Here is a 20,212-nt window from a genome sequence, read left to right as displayed (position 1 = left end):
GTGGGGCGGAGGATTCCACGAAAGATCAATTGGCTCGACGTCGTTTAACAGGTTGCTGTAATCAATCAGATCAGACCAGCAATTCTCGTCGAATGAATACAAGTGATGATTATCCATTCTGAAAATCGAATGGGAAATGTACAGAAAAATGGAAAAATTTATTTTGTGTTTTAAAACTATGAGATAAATATTAATAATAATGCAATCTTTTCATTTATGGGTCTTGATAATCAATATAATATTACTTCTCTCTTTTGTTTTCCTTTTTTTCTCTTTAATTTATAATACGTTATTAATATGATTCTCCTAAATTTATAGCAAATTGGTTTGAAGGTAGTCTATTGACAATCTCTAATCATACAAATAATTAATTTTCATGGATTTATTTTTGCCCAATTAATTTTCATTGTCGCATAGCAAATTGATTTCTGCCCAATTTTCTTTGCGTCCGAATTTTTGAAATCTAATCACCAAATTGTGCATGTCCAATCATCATATGGTAGAATAAACGATTATAATTATGCAAATCCAATCACCATAATCAAATTTTTTTTTTTTTTTTGGTTTCTTGTTTACCATTCAATTAATTACCTCGTTATTGCTCTTTTTAATACGAGTATACTTTATTAAATTAATACTCATATGGTTGTCTATTATAAAATATTGTTGCTCATGAAATAACACACTATTATTAATGTTCTAGTTATATTTTATTTGTTCCGGTAGAGCATACTTAAATAAAATTTAATATAAATTATAATTTTTACCCCTGAAGAGTAAATTTTTATACAATTTATTATTTCAAACGATAATATATTATTGCTCCTGAATAACATGACACGTTGATTTCAATATTCCAAAAAAATATTATTCATAGATTTGTCTATTATAAATATTTTGTTCCTCTCGAGTAGTATAGCATATTAATTTTTCCAGAAAAGCATGATATTATAATTTCAATGTTTCAGAAGAATATTGATCGATTTCTATATAAAATCACGAATTAAACTACTCAATTTATATACTTGTACATTCTTCTACATATGTATTTATGTTCTAGAGTATAATAAATTATAAATACGATATAACATATATTATGTTTTTACCACTAAAAAGTAAATTCTCACATAATTTATTATTCTAAATAATAATATGTTATTATTCTTAAAGAGCTTAGGGCCTGTTTGAGCCACATTATTCCAATAAAATACATTTTTAAATAGTGATTTAATATCATTTCAACTACACATTCTTCAATAAAATAATATTACACACAAATCAAAAATTTTTTTTATTTTTTAACTACATATTTTCCATTAATACACTATTCAAGAATGCATTCTTACTAAAATAATGTGGCTCAAACACCCCCTTAATATTATAATGTTCAATATTCCAATAAATATTGATTTATTGCTTTTGAAAAAGTAATAATAAAATATAACGTGCTCTCGAGTAGTACACATCCGAATAATATCTATATATATATTTTATTGTGTTCTTGAAGAAACACAAATTAAATAATTCAATACTGGGTTATAGTTTTTAAAGGAAATTGATTTTCTATATTAATAATATTTAATAAAAATATTAATTTAACGCTCTTAAAGAGTATGAATTATAATTTTCAATATTTTAGAAGAATATTGATATATTGCTTTCGAAGAAGCAATAATTAAAGATTATGTGCTCTTGAATTAGCACATTTGTTAAAAATATATAATTTTGAATTAATATTTATCCCCAAAGGAAAACATATAATTAATATCATAAAAATATTGATTAGTTTGACTAATCAAATGATATATGATTATACAATATTTAGCCCTTGATTGAGCCCCATTTTGGAGGAAAAATGCATTTTTGAATAATGTATTAATGAGAAATGAGTGGTTAAAAAATAAGAAAATATTTTGAGTTTGCATATAATATTATTTTATTGAAAAATGTGTTGTTGAAATAATGTCAAACACCGTTTAAGAATGTATTTGTTCCCAAAGAATGGGGATTAAACAAGAGCTTAATCATATTCTTCCAAATTAGATAATTGAATTATATCTCATATTGAACTAGAAGTTCAATTTGATTTTATAGTTGAATCATCACTGGATCAATAATAATGTGAAATTAAAAATTCAAGTGAATATTCAATAAAGAACCATAAAATTACTCAATCCAATGAAATCTCATATGATGTTTGTTCTCTTTCATGAAAATTTTTCATTAACCATTATTAGCTAAAATTGTGACTGAATTCTTTATATTTCTGAAAATTAACGAGGGTGATAAATGGGTCTCATCATCTTCCATGTCAATCATCTAAATATTATTTGTATCTAATATATTTAATATTTATACTTGATGATTACATTGTGTTTGCAACCTGAAATTTGCGAAATTACTATTCAAATTTTAGATTATGAGCATAATTTTCAAACTGTACAATCAAGATGTTGTGTTCAGTTAACGCTAGTGATCATAGATTTCAACCGTCTAATAAATATTAGTCGAGAGATCAATAAATGATTTAACATTATTGCTTGTTAAACACCTCCAATTAATTTAGTTGAGAACAAAATATTTCCTATTTCTATTTAGAAAATGCTACTTCACATCACTCCAACATCGTAGTTCTCCTCGCTATAGTTTACTTATAGTTAGAGTCTATTTTTTCCATCTAATTATTTTGATGGTGCAGAATACGTAAAATTGATCCACCATAATGCATTAATATGAAAAATAAAAATTTTTGAAAATAAATGAGTAGATTGAATACTTATATAATATCTCAAACCCTAACGGGTGATATTTTATAAATCAATTTTCTGATTGTCAATTTGATTAGACAATTCTTTCAATATTTTGGGGAATTAAGAAGATGGAAAAAATATACAAATGTGTCATTAATTAAATCTTTGCAAAATATAATTCGAGCTTGAAGTTCGAAAGATAATATATTTAGATGTATTTATCGATTAAAGAAATTAACAATATCTCATACGCCATCTTTAAATGTCCAAACATGAATTGATGTCTTAGGAGACAATCTTTTAACATTATAATTGATATATCTATGGCATGTCTGTAGCTTGATGATATTCGATTCTAATATAAAAATCTTCAAATGAAGATAGATCAATTAACAAAGATGGTCCCATTAAAAAAGCATATATTCTTAATGAGTATTTAGTTATAACAAATTATAAAAATCCAAATGAAGTTCGAGTATCTGATATGTTGAAAATTGAAGCATCTCAATAAATTATGTCGTTCTGGAGAAATAAATAGAATCAATAAAAAAAAGTTATTCAGAACAATTTTGCACATGATGTACTATATCATATAGTGAAAAATCAAAATAAATGGGTCAAAATATATCGATTGAAGTAATGATTAACCAAATAAAAGGGACACAATTCTAAATATAATTTATTAGAGAAACCCGAAATTTCTGAATCTAGAATTCGAGCACCAAAATGTATATACTTATGGAGAATGAAAACAGAAAAAGTAAAATCGTAATATAAAATGTATGACTTATTTGATAATAAATTTCACGAAAACTTATATACAATAGATAAGTTATTATGAAGTGGATGTAATCAGAAGTCTCTATTTCATTAGTGTGACAATACATGAAATTTGATATGCATGTAATAAATGATTATAGACAATTTATCTTTTATAGTTTTAATACTGTCCTAAAAAGATTTAATATGACTAAAGCCCATAATTCAAGTGATTTTATCATGAGGAAATATTAATACACATTGTACATATATTCCCTTGATCGAGGTTTTGTCAAATTGGATTTTTCTAGCAAGATTTTTAATGAGACAACTTTTGTAGCGTTATCAATATAATAATGTAGTATTTTTCTTTCATCTTGATTTTTTTCATAGGATTTTTCCTAATAAGGCTTTAACGAGATATATTCTTTATGTAATAAATGTTCATAAAATACAAGATATTTTACCCTCAAAATAATACTCTGATATATATAAGACTCTTGAAGAAATTAATAAGAGTTGTTTTCCAAATTAACACGTTACTACAATCATTACAAGTTGATAAATATTTCGTATGAAGATGGTGTTATTTAAAGACATTGATACACAAGATATCAATTTTCACTTATTTTTATTGCTTTTTCATTGTTAGCATTTTTGTTCCTTGAGATTTTTTGCCAAATAAGGTTCCAATGAGATAATTATAGTTGAAATAATCATCAAAGAGGAAGTATTGTAAAATAAGATAAATATTGGTTATTATGTAGTCTTATCATTACAATAAATACGCCTTATCTAATTTACAGAGTTTATTTCATTTCAATTGTAACTTTCATTTTGAACCCTGTAAATACAAGTCTTGATTATCAATAAAAAAACGCAAATTTATTGGCTTTTCTCTTTTTAATTCTAGCTTATAACATTTTAAACTTTATATTTCATAAATCAGGTGTTAAGAATTTATTTTAAAAAATCAAATTTATTCATAACCCACCCCATCCGCGCCCCCGTCACCCACCTACGCCAAAAAGGCAAATTTCTTTCAATCAATTTGCCACTCCATTTCACTTTCTACTTTCCTCTTTTCACTTTTTCTTTCAAAAATACCCTTCCCCAACCTCTCCCCACACATACCCCACCCAAGAAGCCCTTAGTACTACCAATTAATTTCCCTCCATTTAATTTCTCTTTTTAGGTTTTCTCCAAAAATTACCCCATCCCATCGTTGATCAGCGCAAATGGGTCACCTCCACCGTTGTCCGAGGTAGAGGTTTTGGTGTACGGTGGTGCAAAGGATGGCACTTATGTCAAGGCTTCAAAGGGCATACACATGGCAACTTCAAAATCATGTTGCGGGTCACAAATCCGGATCCTTATTCTAAATGGGAGAAAATCTGGATCAAACCCATATTTTTCATCTTGAGTTCATTTACTTCGATGAAAGGGAAGAAAATTACCCAAACCCTTGTTATTTTATTTGAGTTTAGGTTTAAGTTTGACGAGAATAATAAGAGTTCACGAATATGAAGAAAGTTGCACTATGGTTGTTGAAGTACTAAGAAGTGATGTGTCTGAGCTTACAAAAAGAACAGGTCCTAGTCTGCAGTGTTTGTAGATTTGTTTGTGATGACCATATGTGATAAAGTATGTATTTATTGTGACTAGTTATGACTAATTTCATATTAATTATTGTCGACTGTGACTTGATCACATACTCTTACAATTAAGATTGATATGACCACAGACTATTACACAAAGACAAACTTGGTCACAAACAATTACAGTTTTTCACAAATAATATATGTCAATGACTTGATTACATATAGTCGCAAATTACACTGACTTGCTCACAGATGGTTATACTAAAGACAAATTTGATCACAACAAATAAAACATGTATGGTCATAAATAATAAATCTGGTAACTCACAATGCAACATTATTACCACCACACAATACCCAAAACACTGTCGCCACCCCCCCAGCAAACGGATCAACGCCAATTCACTTTCATCACCTACGATGAACCATCATCACTACCACATAGATCTATTTTCTAAACACGGCGTCAGCTCATCACCACCATCACTTGCAAAATTATTTGTCTAATAGAGGGAGTTTTTGTAGAGCGAACATTTTTAATTTTTGGAGTTTTCTATAGTAAGGGGATGGGGTGTGGATTGATTTGAAAACCTAATTTATGAAAAATTTTATTGAGTTTGTTAGTTGTGAAATGTAGTTCTTATAATATGGTATATAGTAGTCAGTGCAAGTGGATGCCTAATCTAGACTTAGGTTCCTAGACCTCTAATTGGATGTAAGTAGAAGCTTGAAACGCACTCCTTGAATCATGGCCCATTAGCTTGCAATGGATTAACAATCTGTTCCCATATCAATCATAGATGATGTAACTTGAATAAAACACTTATCTACATATAGTGAGATTTATAAAACACCACATATAGTAAAATTGATCGTTCTGTAAAACTTTAATTGATAACTCCACGATATGCAAAGTTTAGAAGTGCCTTTTGGATTACTTTAAGATCTACCAATACTTTAACAAAATTAAAATGTTAAAACCTACACAAATCAATCATAAGACTAGTGCCCAAAAATCATTAGAAGAACATTGGTTGAGGGGAATTGATGCTTGTACATATGTGCTCACAGCTCGAATGATAGTTCCTCACATGTGGAGGGGGGGCTGCATTTTTTTTATTGAGCGCGGAGCTCTCCCCCCACGTGTTAGTGGGCAATACATGTACAGTCTGAGTGTCCTTAGTTCATTGGTTAATTTCCTAGCTCTGCAGACTCCAATCCTAAATGGAATAGTTGCTAACGAAATTCAAAGACGACACGAAAAAATTAATACTGTCAAAATTAGATCGATCGATCATTCTTGAGATGCCCGGACCACAAGCCAATCTGAACTTCATTATTTTGACATAATTAGAGCGGAGGGGTCAACTAGGCAGCAATTGACTGACTTTATCACTATCTGATCACAAGTTAAAAGGCCAAAATTATAGGTTGACATTGTAAGCTAAAATTGAGTTTTGTCTAGATTTTAAATTTCGTGGAAGGCAGTCTACAGTAGTTGATTCTTGACTTGCTCCCACCAATTTTTACTCACCTTACCTAATCTGTTGAATTTTTATTTCATAGAATATGATTGGACCACCTAAAGCGTGAGTCGTGACGAATAAGTTAGATTCCATATATCAAATAAATGAAGAATCAAACGTCAATTTGTGGCTATAAATATTTCAACACTTGTTGCCTACTCTTTTTTCGAAACAACTAAAATATTTATTCAAGTTCCTTTTCCTTGACCTTTTTGGCCAACCTTACGCCGGTTGTAACCGCAAATGATAGATGGGACGACACTAGACAATATATAAAAAAAATAAAAAAAAATAATATATATATATATATATATATATATATTAATATCGAATTCTTTATAATATTAAGACCCGTTTAATGTAAATCTTTTGAAAAATGATTTTATAAAAAATTGTGTTGTTTAAAAGTGGAAAGAAATTATGGGGTCAACGTGTAAAATTATTTTATTAAAAATAAATTTTAAAGGATATATGCCACCACCCTAGGCTAAGTGCCACTTATAATAGAACTTTTAACGTTGTTCAGCAAAAGTAGCAGATATACCTAAGAGTCCAAGGAAATGCAAACTCTATCATGTCAAGCCGAAAGTATATTCTTGTTATCACTTATCACAAAGGTGTTTAATTTTCTTTCTTTTTTGGACAATCAACTCCAAAATGTAATTTTTTATTTTTACAAAGTAAGCTGTTTAAATTTGGTTTGAATTGTTTAACGAATATTAAATTATAGTTGGACTATTTGTTAAATACGTTGTAAATAAATTCTTGCAGAATGACTTGGTAATTTCCCATCTACCTAGTAACTTGTCAAAATGAATTCAGATTGAGCTTCATAAATAGAAAGATAATTAGAAAATTTAAGAGCTTTTCGTACGACCAAACTATAAAGGGCACATGAGACGTTTGTCTAGTCCAACATTCCTCGGTGCCAACCCGGTTCTTGATAAGATCTACTCTTTTTCAGACCAAAAAAGGGCAGTATCGTCTTTAGGCAAATAAGCTTGTATGGGAAGAATAAATCCTTCTTAGGGAATAACAAAAGGAGGGAGTTCTTTTATCATAAACAATTTTTAGATCGTACCCCACTTTTGCTGCCTCGTTATTAGCACCATCACTTCACAAAATGAATAAGGATTATACAGGCTGCCGGGCATAACCTAGTGGTATAAAGAACAGAAGTGAGGTTATCTCATGCCTTGCTGGCAGTCGCAGTGTAGGGATTTGATTCCTGAAACATAGATTGAACTACTTGTAGGTGCAGTGTACAGACAGTTCTGATTTCCTGATCTGTTGAGATACATCTCGCAATTTACCTCCCTCACAAAATTCTAGAGGCGGGACGGTAGGAGCCCTTAAGGTTAGGATTCAATATTTTTTTTTTTTGACTAAAGATTATACTGTGTGTACACTTTTTGTGTACACACACGGTAACACCCCCTCACACATTGAGAGGGGCCTACAAATAATTTATTATGCATGTTTGGCTAAGCTTAATTTCAAGAGTATCAACTCTCTAGCTTTCAAACAAAAATCTTCAATGGAAAATATATATTCCCTTGAAATTGCTGCTTCCATTACACCATTTGTAGTTAACCGGGCTTGTCGCACAACGTTCGTTGACAGCATTATCAACAACGTGCGACATGTTGTCATTGGACAATTTGAAAAACTATCATTTTTTCAACAAAAAGCTTTTTGACGTGTTGTCATCCAACATTGTACAAATAGCATAATTGACATTTATATACATCAATCAACTCAAGAAAAGTGAATGTCCATGTTCATATTATGCTCACACTCTAGTTCCGACTCCCACTCGAATGCCCTCTTTCACCATAACCACCCACGCCTTCCGACCATGCCATCACGGTTCGCCACAATCCTCGACTGCAGTTACATCCTGACCACCTCTTCTCCCTATAATGCTATTCATAGACTAAAAATGCATTTTTCAAAAACCCTAAATTTATAGGCGGTAAATACTACAGCATTCTAACGAAATCGACAAGCAAGTACTTGAAAAAGGTTCAATCATGTAGGGGGAAAAACAAAGACTACAGAGAAAGATGCTTTCGTCTTTACGTAGAAAAAGATAAAAGCAGAAAAACAAGAAAATAATAATTGATAGCTTAGCCTAATGTTTGGCTCAAATTTAGTCAGAAAGTGGCCGGTCCATATGCCCATAAAAAGATTGAATTGATATTTCATAAACTATTGCAATAAACTTATGCAATTCCCACTAAAAGATAATTAAGCTCAAAGAAAATAGGCAGCAAGAATTTACTCTGAAATGGAGAAATTAAGGAAAGGACATTAACCACCCATAATTTACATTGTATAGTAAACAGACAGCAAAAGAGAAATGCTCCAAAAATTAAAATTCTTTGGATTTTATAACCAAAAGAGGATTAAACCAACCTTTTCAACTCCAAACACCCCAAATCTTCTCTCCAAGAAAACTCACAAATTTTCCCACTGAACCCTTCTCCAGTTCTTCCTCCGTCCTATCATCCTCCTCCTCGACGTCACCAGTCTCAGCGCCGCCAGCACTAGTGCCTTCCGAGGCCGAGTTTGACTCGACAAAATCGTTCTTAATCAAACTCAACTCAGACTTTTTCAACTCCTCGGAGCCTTGACTACTCCCTCTGCCACTTTTACCCTTCCTCCTTTCCCTCTTGCTTTTATCTTTCTTGTTTTGCATCAAAAGACTATCTTCAAAAGCATCTATTACCTCGTGTATCAGTTCACGATTTGGTGAAGAATCCCACTTGGCCCAGTAGCTCATGTAGCACCGGAAGCAGTAGCAGTTGAAAGAAGTTGGGTGGTCAGCATCCCCCTTTGCACCACCAGAAGAGGTGGTGCCAGCGGCGGCAGTGGCTTTACGATGATTGTTTGAAAAGTTAGTAGAAGAAGAGCAAGAGATAAGATATGCCAAAACCTCTTTGTCTTCCGGTGACAGAGCCACCGTTAAAGTTAAGATTGTCGCCGGCAAAAATGACAGCAGCTGGTCTGGAAGCAACGGCGGCGTTGGATGAACTGTGCCTTTCTTGTACAGCTTCTTCATGACTGATTATACTATTACAACCAGAAAGAGAAAGACTGACTTTTAGAGCGAGAGAGAGAATAGTTCTTGGTTACTGATAAAACGAGGCTGAGACCCGAATTTGAAGGGGGTTGATGAAGTATTGATGTTTGTAGAGAGACAGATGGGGGGTGAAAGGGCATAGAAATTGGTGACGTATTTTGGGCATTGGGGAATGGTTCGCATGCGACGCAGAGCCTTTTACTGGCGGATTGTGAACAGTACAATCAGAAAACGACGCAATCTGATTGGCTAAACGGCATTACATTTACTAAAGATGGGCCCTACCATGAATCAGATTCTCATACGTGTCTTTCATTTTTCAGAGTTTGGGCCATGACCCATTTAATCTAGAATCTATAAAGCCCAACAAGATCCAAATCTCAGTAATGGCATTTAAAAGCTAAAAGGTCCTACAATGATCAAGTCTCTCCTCTTTTGTCACCACAACCATGTTTTATAATGCTAATAATCATTATTACTCCCCGGAAAAAAAAAAAAAAAAAATTATAATTGACAACTCTATCCTGCAAACGGATTTTAAGGCACCCTTAGTTATGACAACGGACCCAACTGACCCCGGATCTTCATCAATATCAAAAAGAAGTTGTGAAGTTGATGTGAGAAATCATTAAAAAGGAAAAGAGCACCAAATGGGATCCCATGACTCATTGTCATGGTCACATCAACGGTACAATGTGGTGCAATAACAAATTTGGACAAAGGTTTCAGAGTCTAAGAACCTGTACTAGTTAGTGTGACACGTTAGGCATCTTTTGCAAGGGATGCATGGTTTTGGTGGTCGCAAGAAAATGAGAAGCGTTGCATAAGTTGGATGGGAGAGGGGTATTTTGGTCATAGTATGTTAAAAATTGAGGCCTAACACATACATGAAACGTGCCAGGGGTGTGGCGCGAGTGAAGACCCGGAGAAGATGGACATAACTTAAAGGTTCGACAACAATGAAGGCATCTATGATCATAGCATTGGTGAGACAATCCACTGTCATAAAATTTAAATACTAACATCGATATGTTATGACAGCACAATTTAAGTGCTTGTTTAGTAGGGATTTTGTTAATTGATTTTTTTATCGTTAGAGATAAAGTGGGTCCAACCTGTGAGAGAATAATTAAAAATTGACTGCTGAAATAGTAAAATAACGGTCAAAAAAAATAATTTCAATTAGGTTTTAAGCTGTACCAAACATGCTCTAAGTGTTTCAAGACATATGAATGAATCAATGATAGGCATTTCATACTGTAGGACCTTTAGGATGAACTCTGAAGATGGGATTTGATCCATGATTCCAAATAAAGGAGCTCTTCATGACTTATTGAGTGACCGAGACCCGGGTAAGCCTTAGAAGAGAAGTGAAAACCAACATTGTTTATAAGAGCGTTTGATATGGTGAAAAAACTAAAAGGGATAGAAATCTAATCTTAAATAATGAAATCAAATAAAAGGGTGAAGAGTTTTCAAATTAGTACCTTGAATTCACAGCTCAGGCCAGCTTTTTCGAGGAAAGGTGAACCTGCTTGCCCAGCTTCGAAGAGTACAGTTCCATCAGCCATTCCGTGAGACCACAATATAGGTGTCTACAAATATATTTCCTAGTATCAGATCCTTGACAAGAGAGAATTACTTCTAAATAATATAAATGCATCTCTAGATTAACGATGAAGTTAAACCTTACAAAAACCTAAATATGAGTAGCTGGCAAAGGGCAGGATTTTCATGTTCAGTAGACAAAACCAATAGAAACCATGTCATGAACAGACAAAAAATGAATCTCTTATACATATTCAAAACAAATTCACATATGGTGTGAGTGGATTCCGTCCTCATAATCTAACAATTTTGAATCTTGAAAGCTGGAACCAATATAGATTCTATTGAGCATTTCACACACATCTCCAACAGACATAGAGTCCCTGATGCAGGAGACTAGTAGCATCCTTATTTATAATCTTGGCTGCAAACTTCTGAGGAACTTAATAGACCAGAAATCCTCAATGACACTCTCCATCCACAGAACATCGAATTTTCTTCCTACCAGTGCTTGACAGGTAAATAGTTACTTCCTAATAAGTAGTGGCCTTTATGGTTACAAAGTTTCTGGTAAATGCAACGTGGTTGCTTCTACATGGCATATTCTGAATTCAAAAAAGTTACTAGAGGACTATCCAAATTATACGATCCATGTATAGAACCAGAATGCCATTGTAATAGCATAAATAGAAACATGCATCAAACCATAACATCAAACAGAGAGCTGCTACAGTTCAGGGGAAGAAGAAAAATGGAAGACACTTAAAGGAAGAAATAACCTTTTTTGCATCAGGTGCAACTCTCTCAAGAATGGAAGAATTAAATGGAACCCATCCACTAAAAACTGCACCACCACCCAGCGTTTTTGGATACAGCAGAATACTAGCTAATGTCAGGGCACCTACATAACTTAGTAAAGTTCACAAATATTAGTACAATCAAGAAGAAAACTCATTTCATTTGCATTAGGTAACTGGGGGTGGGGGGACGAGTATGTGTGCAAACATAAACACACAGACACACACGAAGAGAGTGGGAGAGACCTCCTACACTAAATCCACATACGAAGACATTGTTAGGATTGGTGCCAGCAGCTCTCTCTTTGTCTATCATTTTGTGAACATTTTGAACAGCTTTGAGCACACCATCTTCATCTTTTGGAGAATCCTAACACACGATGATAGTTTACACAACATTTAATCAATCAACAGAAATACAGGAAATCATTTATAAACAGTGGTCATATGCAGGATGTAAAGGGTATTTGCTAGCCCATAACATCTTGAAGATAAGCATTAGAGGTATCATGGATTGAACAGAATCAAACAATTTACTCTCAAAATTAAAAATTAAATAGGCATATGTACATATATCATTGTATTGGTACACAATTTTAAGTTACACATCATCTTCATTTTGTAGCAAAGTATCTCGGCCAAAGTCAATTACAGTTGCTTTCAAAGTGAAAATAGTACAATTTATCCAGCACCACATGGGAGCTATAAAACAACTCAAATACGAAGATAAAAATATAATATGATGTATTAATCAAAAATAAACATATCAAATGAAGCATAACTTACGGTTGTCACAGGTAACTCATGAATGTCAAACCACGAAGGCATGATAGCACCATCTACAAGAAAATCCAAATTAGAAAACGACAAAAGTGATGCATGGAATGAACATAAGTTTATCAGATAAGTATAAAACAATGATGAATCCATAAAAAAAGTCTTATTAATTTCCCAAAGGTATATCTCAAAACTTTTTATCCAGGCAATTGCTAAGCAAGTTTTATGGACGAAGCAAAAAAGTAAAGCTAGGTTTTAAGTACTGAGCAATTATAATGAAAATTTTATCCAGGTAATTGCTAAGCAAGTTTTATGGACCAAGCAAAAAAGTAAAGCTAGGTTTTAAGTACTGAGCAATTATAATAAAAATATCACGTTATAGAGGTTTACTGATCTAAATAACAGAGATGTACATGATTTAAAGTGATCAAATAAGTGAACGGAGGTGTGGCTAAAAAGGTTTCTTCATTTCAAAAGTAAGTTTAGACACATGAGAATGGGAACTATGGTCGACACCTTACAGATTAAGATAAAAACTTTAGTTTCAAAAGAAACATATTTTCGTGTGGCAGATATTAAGTTCGAAACCATTCAATTGACTGAAAAATACAGAGTGAAAGGATATTATTTTAAGGCAGGATCAACGATTTACAACCCAAAAGCGTACCATAGATAAGCCAAGGGTTCATAGTACAAGGAGGGACAAGGTTTACAAAATGTTATGATAAATGCATAATAAAAAACTACCCCTCGTCCTTCTTATTTTAAAATTGAAAACAGAAAGTAACACACCTAATACACATACCTTTAAACTTAAGTAACCAAACTACAGCTCAGTGGATAAGGATCCATGTACAGGTCTTCAAAAGTATGAACATCGTAATGTTCAACATGATAGTGCCTGCATAAGATAATGAACCTAGTAGCTCCAAGTATCAACTTTAGTGACATGAATATATCTCATTATTTCATAGCTACCCAAAATGAGTCATCAATGTCATTTGGTTGCCACCATATTTAGATATAATTCAAATAATTTCTTGTTAAATATAAACATAAATTAAATCCAAAACATAATATAAAAAACACAAATTCTTGGGGCGTTGCATTGCGGCAGTCAATAAAATTAATTGAAATCAAGTACATGATAGTAATCAGGTACTTCTTGAACCTCTTTATGTTGGTAAGTCATATTTTTTTCAGTCTTGCGCATAGCCCTTTTACTGTGCTTAATTATATTCGAAGCGTTTTAAATCAATTTCATACTAAATTTGATCTATATATAATCAAACAAAATGAACAAGAAGAAATTCCTAATAGGCGTGTATCAATCTATTGTTCTCGTGATTCACCGACAAGATCGTATACTATTACTTGGTGCAATCCTAAATATAATTTAAAATGCGAATTTCTAATAACCATTACTCCACAAAACATCGCAAAAATTAGACTTTAAAGCATCAAAGTCTGACACTAATTACCCCAAATTAACAATTATACTATACTTATTCATAAAAACACCCCCAAGATTGTATAACTTGGTGCAATCCTAAATATAATTCAAAATGTGATTTTCTAACAACCAGTACTCTGCAAAACATCGCAAAAATTGTACTTTAATGCATCAAACACTGAAGGCCCATTTGGCATAGCTTTTGAAAAGCCAAAATCAGCTTTTGAGACCCAAAAGCTGCTTTTGGACCTTTTAGATAAATTTGTTAAAGTGCTTTTGGTAGGTAAAAAAGCTTTCAGGGGAAGCTGGTTCGACAAAATGCTTCTAAAGATTAGTTTTCGGTGGCAGCTTCCTCCAAAAAAACTCTTCTTAAAAATGCAAAAGCTATGCCAAACAGGCTTGACCCTTATTATCCCCCAATTAACAATTACACTGTACTTATTCACAATAACCACACGGACACTCACACTAAAACAACAGGTATATGAATTATAAACGATAGACACATTTCGTGTATGCAAGAGTAACTTACAATTACAGGTGACTGGGTTGGAAGGGGCAGAAGGGAATGACCATTTGGTGTTACTGTATTCCGTGGAGGTAAAAAGGGTCTTAACGGGTTCGTTGGCGGGGCCAGAATCGCCCAGCCCATGGAGCCACAACACGAAGTTTCGGTCCATGGGATCTGGATTTTTTGAAGATGGGATTGGCTGAGGCACGAAACAGAGAGTTACACCGAAGCAAACTACGATCAAACCCATCGGCTTCGCCAACACTTTGGAGGACTACACTCTACATTTTTCATACCGGAAGCCAAAATGCGATCTGCCTTCTAGAAAAAGCGCGACTTTAAGTAAAAGGCTTGACTCTTGAGATGACCGAAAATCGGGTTATCAACCCGGAAAAATAAACATATTTAACGTTGTTTACTTTTACTATACTACACATTTGATTTTCGTTGCTTGATAAATTTTAGAGAGTTACACCAAAGCAAACTACGATCAAACCCATCGGCTTCGCCAACATTTTGGAGGACTACACTCTACATTTTCCAGACCGGAAGCCAAGATAAAAAGCGCGACTTTAAGTAAAAGGCTTGTCTGTTGAGATGTCCGAAAATCGGGCTATCAACCCGGAAAAATAAACATATTTAACGTTGTTTACTTTTACTATACTACACATTTGATTTTCGTTGCTTGATAAATTTTATTGTTTACTAAATATTTCTGCTTTATTGTTGTTGTTTTGAAAGAATGCTTAATCTCTTCTGTAGCTTCTAGCGATGTTGTTTTAATACTACGAACAATAGAGTTAGGGTGGTTTCACAATTTTATTGATGAATAACAGTTTATCGATAATTTTTTTAATTTTATGTAACTTGAGTGTCAGAATAAATAAATAAATAGTTGATAAAAATTAAAGTTAAAATCAATAGTTAATTTTAAGCACACATTTGATGGGATTCACAAAATTTATTAACTCTTCTATCATATATTTTATCAATCTTTACCGGATTGTACTAAAACTCTAATTTTTATCAAAATCAAACGGAGCCTAAATGCGAAAATTTACCCAAAACAGTGACAAAAAAATATTGCACGTCAACACTTAATTTGTACTTGGGTTACAAGCCTATGTGGATGGGAAATGTATGAAGTATCAATCACCTTTTGCATATTTCGCTATCTCAAATTCTCTTCTTCAATGTAGTACAATTCCGCTGTAGCACCATGTGCAATTGCGAACCTTGTTACATGTACATCATGGTGTACACTTTAGTTTACAATTTGCCACGTAGCATTACCTTATTGGACAATTTAAATTTCGAACAGTTTTTTCATCCAATTGACACTTGACAACAATACAAGTGTCAACTAAAATATCAAAAATCAGTGTACAAATAACAACGTTCTTGCAATTGCTCCAATGGAAAAAAAATCACTTCACTTATATATTATTCTTACCCTTGTTTTTCATATTTTGTGCAACTGTTCTTGGTAATACGATACGTTCATTTAATCCATAGCATATAATCCTCGTCTTTAAGCCTATAAATATCGCTATGGTGTACACTTTAGTTTACAATTTGTCACGTAGCATTACCTTATTGGACAATTTAAATTTCGAACAGTTTTTTCATCCAATTGACACTTGACTACAATACAAGTGTCAACTAAAATATCAAAAATCAGTGTACAAATAACAACGTTCTTGCAATTGCTCCAATGGAAAAAAAATCACTTCACTTATATATTATTCTTACCTTTGTTTTTCATATTTTGTGCAACTGTTCTTGGTAATACGATACGTTCATTTAATCCATAGCATATAATCCTCGTCTTTAAGCCTATAAATATCGATAGAGTATGCAATCAAAATAAAAAAGAAGCAACAAAAGGTGGAGGAAAAAAACGAAAGGTTATGGTGAAAATTGTAAGCATCTTCATCGGGACCAAGTTAATATTCTCCATCGGTTGAAGCCGCAGGTGCAAGATTTATAACTGTCAATGCCATAGGCATAGCAGAAGGATGAAGAAACTGAAGAATATAACCTAGCCATCAAGCACTTTTACAATACCAGCAAATCTTTACACAAGAGGCTGCAGTTCACAAGGAATTCTATTTCATGCAAGGGAATAATCGAGGAAAATATTGAACTACAATCTGGAAAATCTGATTCTATCATTAGAAAAAATATATATGGTACCTAACAGAAAAAAATGGCATAGATTGCAATTGCCTCAATAGGGGCGCGGGGGAGGGGTGGGGTTCAAGAAGCTAAAGTTCGACGCATAACTGCGTCAAATTTAACTTTTTAAGTAACCTGCTCAATGGAAAGTCAAAGAAAAAATATAGTTTCTTTGAGAGTTCTATACTGCGTTCCTAGAATTCACTCTTTTCAATTGATCATCTTTAATTTTCTCAGCTTTTTGAGTTGGATTCACTTTGACCGTCACAAGCTTTCTAGCCCAGACTCAAGTCCAGTGTGCTTTCATTCAGATCTTGCCGTTCGACAGGATTATTCTCGAGGACCTGATATAAGACCGCAATTGAAGAGTTTAAATACAACGCACATCCAAACTACTACAGCTGCTTATCAACAGATTTATAGAAAGACATTGACGACAGAGAGACTAATGATATGTATATCCCGAAAAAGAGCTTGAAATGAAAACAATAGACAAAGGGCATCCATCCACACAGATGCCATTCACCTCTCAACCAGTACTATTTGAATCTTTTCACCTAGAACAAGGGTGCCATTGGAAAAGGAAGACCTATTAAGTAACCGATAAGCCTTAAACAAAATATTACACAAAAGAAAAGATACAAGTTAAATCACCTGATTTTCGTCCATGGGTACATCATTGATGTCAGGTTTTTCATCACAGCCATCAGTATTGGGGGTTCCATCATCTGCATTTTTGTCTGCTTCAGTTGATTTAGCTTCATCATCAACCTCTTCTGAGGACTCGTTCTTTTGTTCTACCAGCAAGGCAATCTATTCAATCATTCCAGAAACGATATGTTAGCCAGTTAGTTGAATTGTGTTGATTTTTTATAATTCCAAGTAAACACCGGATTATGATAAAAGTAAAAAATGGTTTGAGATAATAGGATAAAGCATTTGTCAAACTGATCATTCTTAATAGTTTCAGTTCTCACAGTAAAAACATCAAATCAAGTAAAAGAACATTGTAATTCCTCTCATAAAATGTAATCCAAGTGCATGAATGACCATATAATTTTCCAACGGCTAAAACATATATGCCTTAAAGTTGTTGAAATCTAAGGGTTACAGGACTGGTTGGGGAGGGGAATGCATATAAAAAATACTCCTACTGCGTGTCGACAACACAACACTGAAATCAGTAAAATCCTACTCAAAAATTAATCATCATGACAAGATGAACTAATGAACAATATATGGAAATCACATTGAATGTAAGAAAAATAAGGTTTGACAGAGGCATCTAAATAGCTATGCAAACTAAACATAGTTGTGTGGCAAGTATATTAGATCATGTGCAATCAGCCAAGAAAGTAGTATCATATTGTGCGCTCACACAAAGATCTAAGATCTTTTAACATATTATAGTAAAAGGCAAAGAACCAGGGAATCCATTCCAATAATATAAACATAGCCTGTTTACATGAGCGCATTTCTATACACACAGAACTCAGTGATCTTATCCATGCTGAAAGGCAATGAACCAACGACGGGTTTTCCTATAACAACTGTAATTAGCATAGCCCCATGATGCAGACCTTGCATGTTAATTAGAAAAAATAGAGTAGAAGTATTTAAAATGAACTACAGACTACAGATACTTAGCCGAACACCACCACAATGCCATATTCACAACTAGGTGAGGAGAATAGGAAAAGTGGAGAGTCTGGAGACGTGGTAAAAAATGAGTTCAACATTTTGAAAAATTAATAATTCTGTCCTGCAAACAATTTTCTCTAATTTCAAGCATGATATTTTCTCATAAAACTCCCACAAAACCAATTATATGAATATTTTACTCAAAAATCTAGCCTCGCAGCTAATATTTGATGTTGCTCTATATGTGCAATTCATCCTCGCTCTCTTTTGCCATTAAGATCACCACACTGACAAGGAAAGAAGTGAAATATACACCCGATCCTGGGAATCTAGAAACACCAATGCCTCCCCACTGAAAATTTTAAAATTTAAATCAGGCTCTCAAGAAAATCGGCTCACCCCCAAATTTAAATCAAACAGAAATCGGAAGTCCTCCGCCGGAGGCTCTGGAACCAAACATTTCAAACACTCAAGTGAAAGATTTTAAATTTCTTTCAATTCCTGAATGAAAGTTAAAGCCCAAAACACCGTTCAATTTTTATCTAGTTCAAGATCCCTAAACCACAATTCACCGTAAATAAGATTGTGATAATCACCAGAAGCCCACTTAATTTCAAATCCACAGAAAGAAATCCACACCTAGCAGATCGATAACAGACATGTTATATACAACCGAAGACGCAAAATCAAGTTAACTAAGACCATAAGAAGCGAAACGGCAGAAAAGTACCGGAATATACTTGAATTTACGTTTGGGCGGCTTCTCTACATCGACGGAGTCATCTATATCGGAGTTCTTGGAGTCATCATTGCCGTTAATATTCTCATTGATGTTATTGTCATTATTGTCTTTCTTTTGGATTGGAGTCCACTTGTAGAGCAAGAGGTGGGAGGAGCCATTAACGATGCCGTTTGTTGCCGCTTGGTTGGAATTGGAGGGCGGCACATTGACCCACTTCTTCTTCCACTTACGCACCGGGCCCGTGAAGACGGTGGCACTGGAGGGGCCGTACCTAGATGAGGACCTCCCGAATCTAGCTCCTACTCCCTCCATTCCTCAATATAAAGCCTGCTGTGGCTGCGGGAGCGAATCTACGGCAACTCAGCACGGCAATTCCTCCGATTGGTTTTCGGTGCTGTGCAGGAATATCTTATGGGCAAATATCGGCTCTCTCTGTAAAAAATTTCTACGTGAAATAAGTTCCTTTTACATTTGGTATTAACGCAGATACATAATAAAGTAACAAGATTGGACGGGCTTCCAGCCATCGATTCTGACTCTTCCGTGATTGGGTCGAATTTTCATTTTCCTTTTTCCTGATTTTCATTTTGTTTAGAAAAATATATTTTTAAAAATTTATCCCCTCATTGATTTGGATAAAAATTATTTTTTTTTCAAAATTTTAATAAAAGTTGGTGTAATATCAAATATGTACTTGAAAAATTGATAAAGTTATGAATATCCCCTTATTGATTTGGATAAAAATTAAATTTTTAAATTTTTTAAATAAAATTGGTGTAATATGTGCTTGAAAAATTGATAAAATTATGAATGTAATGAAATTTGTGAAGCAAAATTAAGCCCT

General features: G+C 33.4%; 3 protein-coding genes across 3 annotated transcripts; all 3 read right to left on the bottom strand.

Moving 5' to 3' along the window:
• Positions 1-8,824: 8,824 nt before the first annotated feature.
• LOC111370646 lies at positions 8,825-9,859 on the bottom strand. The gene has a single exon (XM_022992464.1). It carries the CDS (start codon positions 9,698-9,700, stop codon positions 9,059-9,061), a length of 642 nt encoding a protein of 213 aa, XP_022848232.1. The 5' UTR covers positions 9,701-9,859; the 3' UTR covers positions 8,825-9,058.
• Positions 9,860-10,860: 1,001 nt separating this feature from the next.
• On the bottom strand, positions 10,861-15,162 carry LOC111370645 (probable carboxylesterase SOBER1-like). The gene is made up of 6 exons (XM_022992463.1): positions 14,829-15,162; positions 12,853-12,905; positions 12,313-12,436; positions 12,049-12,170; positions 11,209-11,316; positions 10,861-11,079 (listed from the first exon to the last, which is right to left on the bottom strand). Exons 1-6 carry the CDS (start codon positions 15,055-15,057, stop codon positions 10,990-10,992), a joined length of 726 nt encoding a protein of 241 aa, XP_022848231.1. The 5' UTR covers positions 15,058-15,162; the 3' UTR covers positions 10,861-10,989.
• A 1,735-nt stretch (positions 15,163-16,897) lies between these two features.
• LOC111370644 (B-cell CLL/lymphoma 7 protein family member A-like) lies at positions 16,898-19,836 on the bottom strand. The gene is made up of 3 exons (XM_022992462.1): positions 19,357-19,836; positions 17,640-17,798; positions 16,898-17,329 (listed from the first exon to the last, which is right to left on the bottom strand). The coding sequence occupies exons 1-3, from the start codon at positions 19,678-19,680 to the stop codon at positions 17,261-17,263; spliced, it is 552 nt and encodes a 183-aa protein (XP_022848230.1). The 5' UTR covers positions 19,681-19,836; the 3' UTR covers positions 16,898-17,260.
• Between the last annotated feature and the right edge of the window lie 376 nt (positions 19,837-20,212).

Source organism: Olea europaea, chromosome 21 (assembly GCF_002742605.1).
Source record: "Olea europaea var. sylvestris chromosome 21, O_europaea_v1, whole genome shotgun sequence".
NCBI classification, from domain to species: Eukaryota; Viridiplantae; Streptophyta; class Magnoliopsida; order Lamiales; family Oleaceae; genus Olea; species Olea europaea.
Note: the sequence above shows the minus strand (reverse complement) of the source record. Positions and strands in the feature narration are given on the sequence as shown.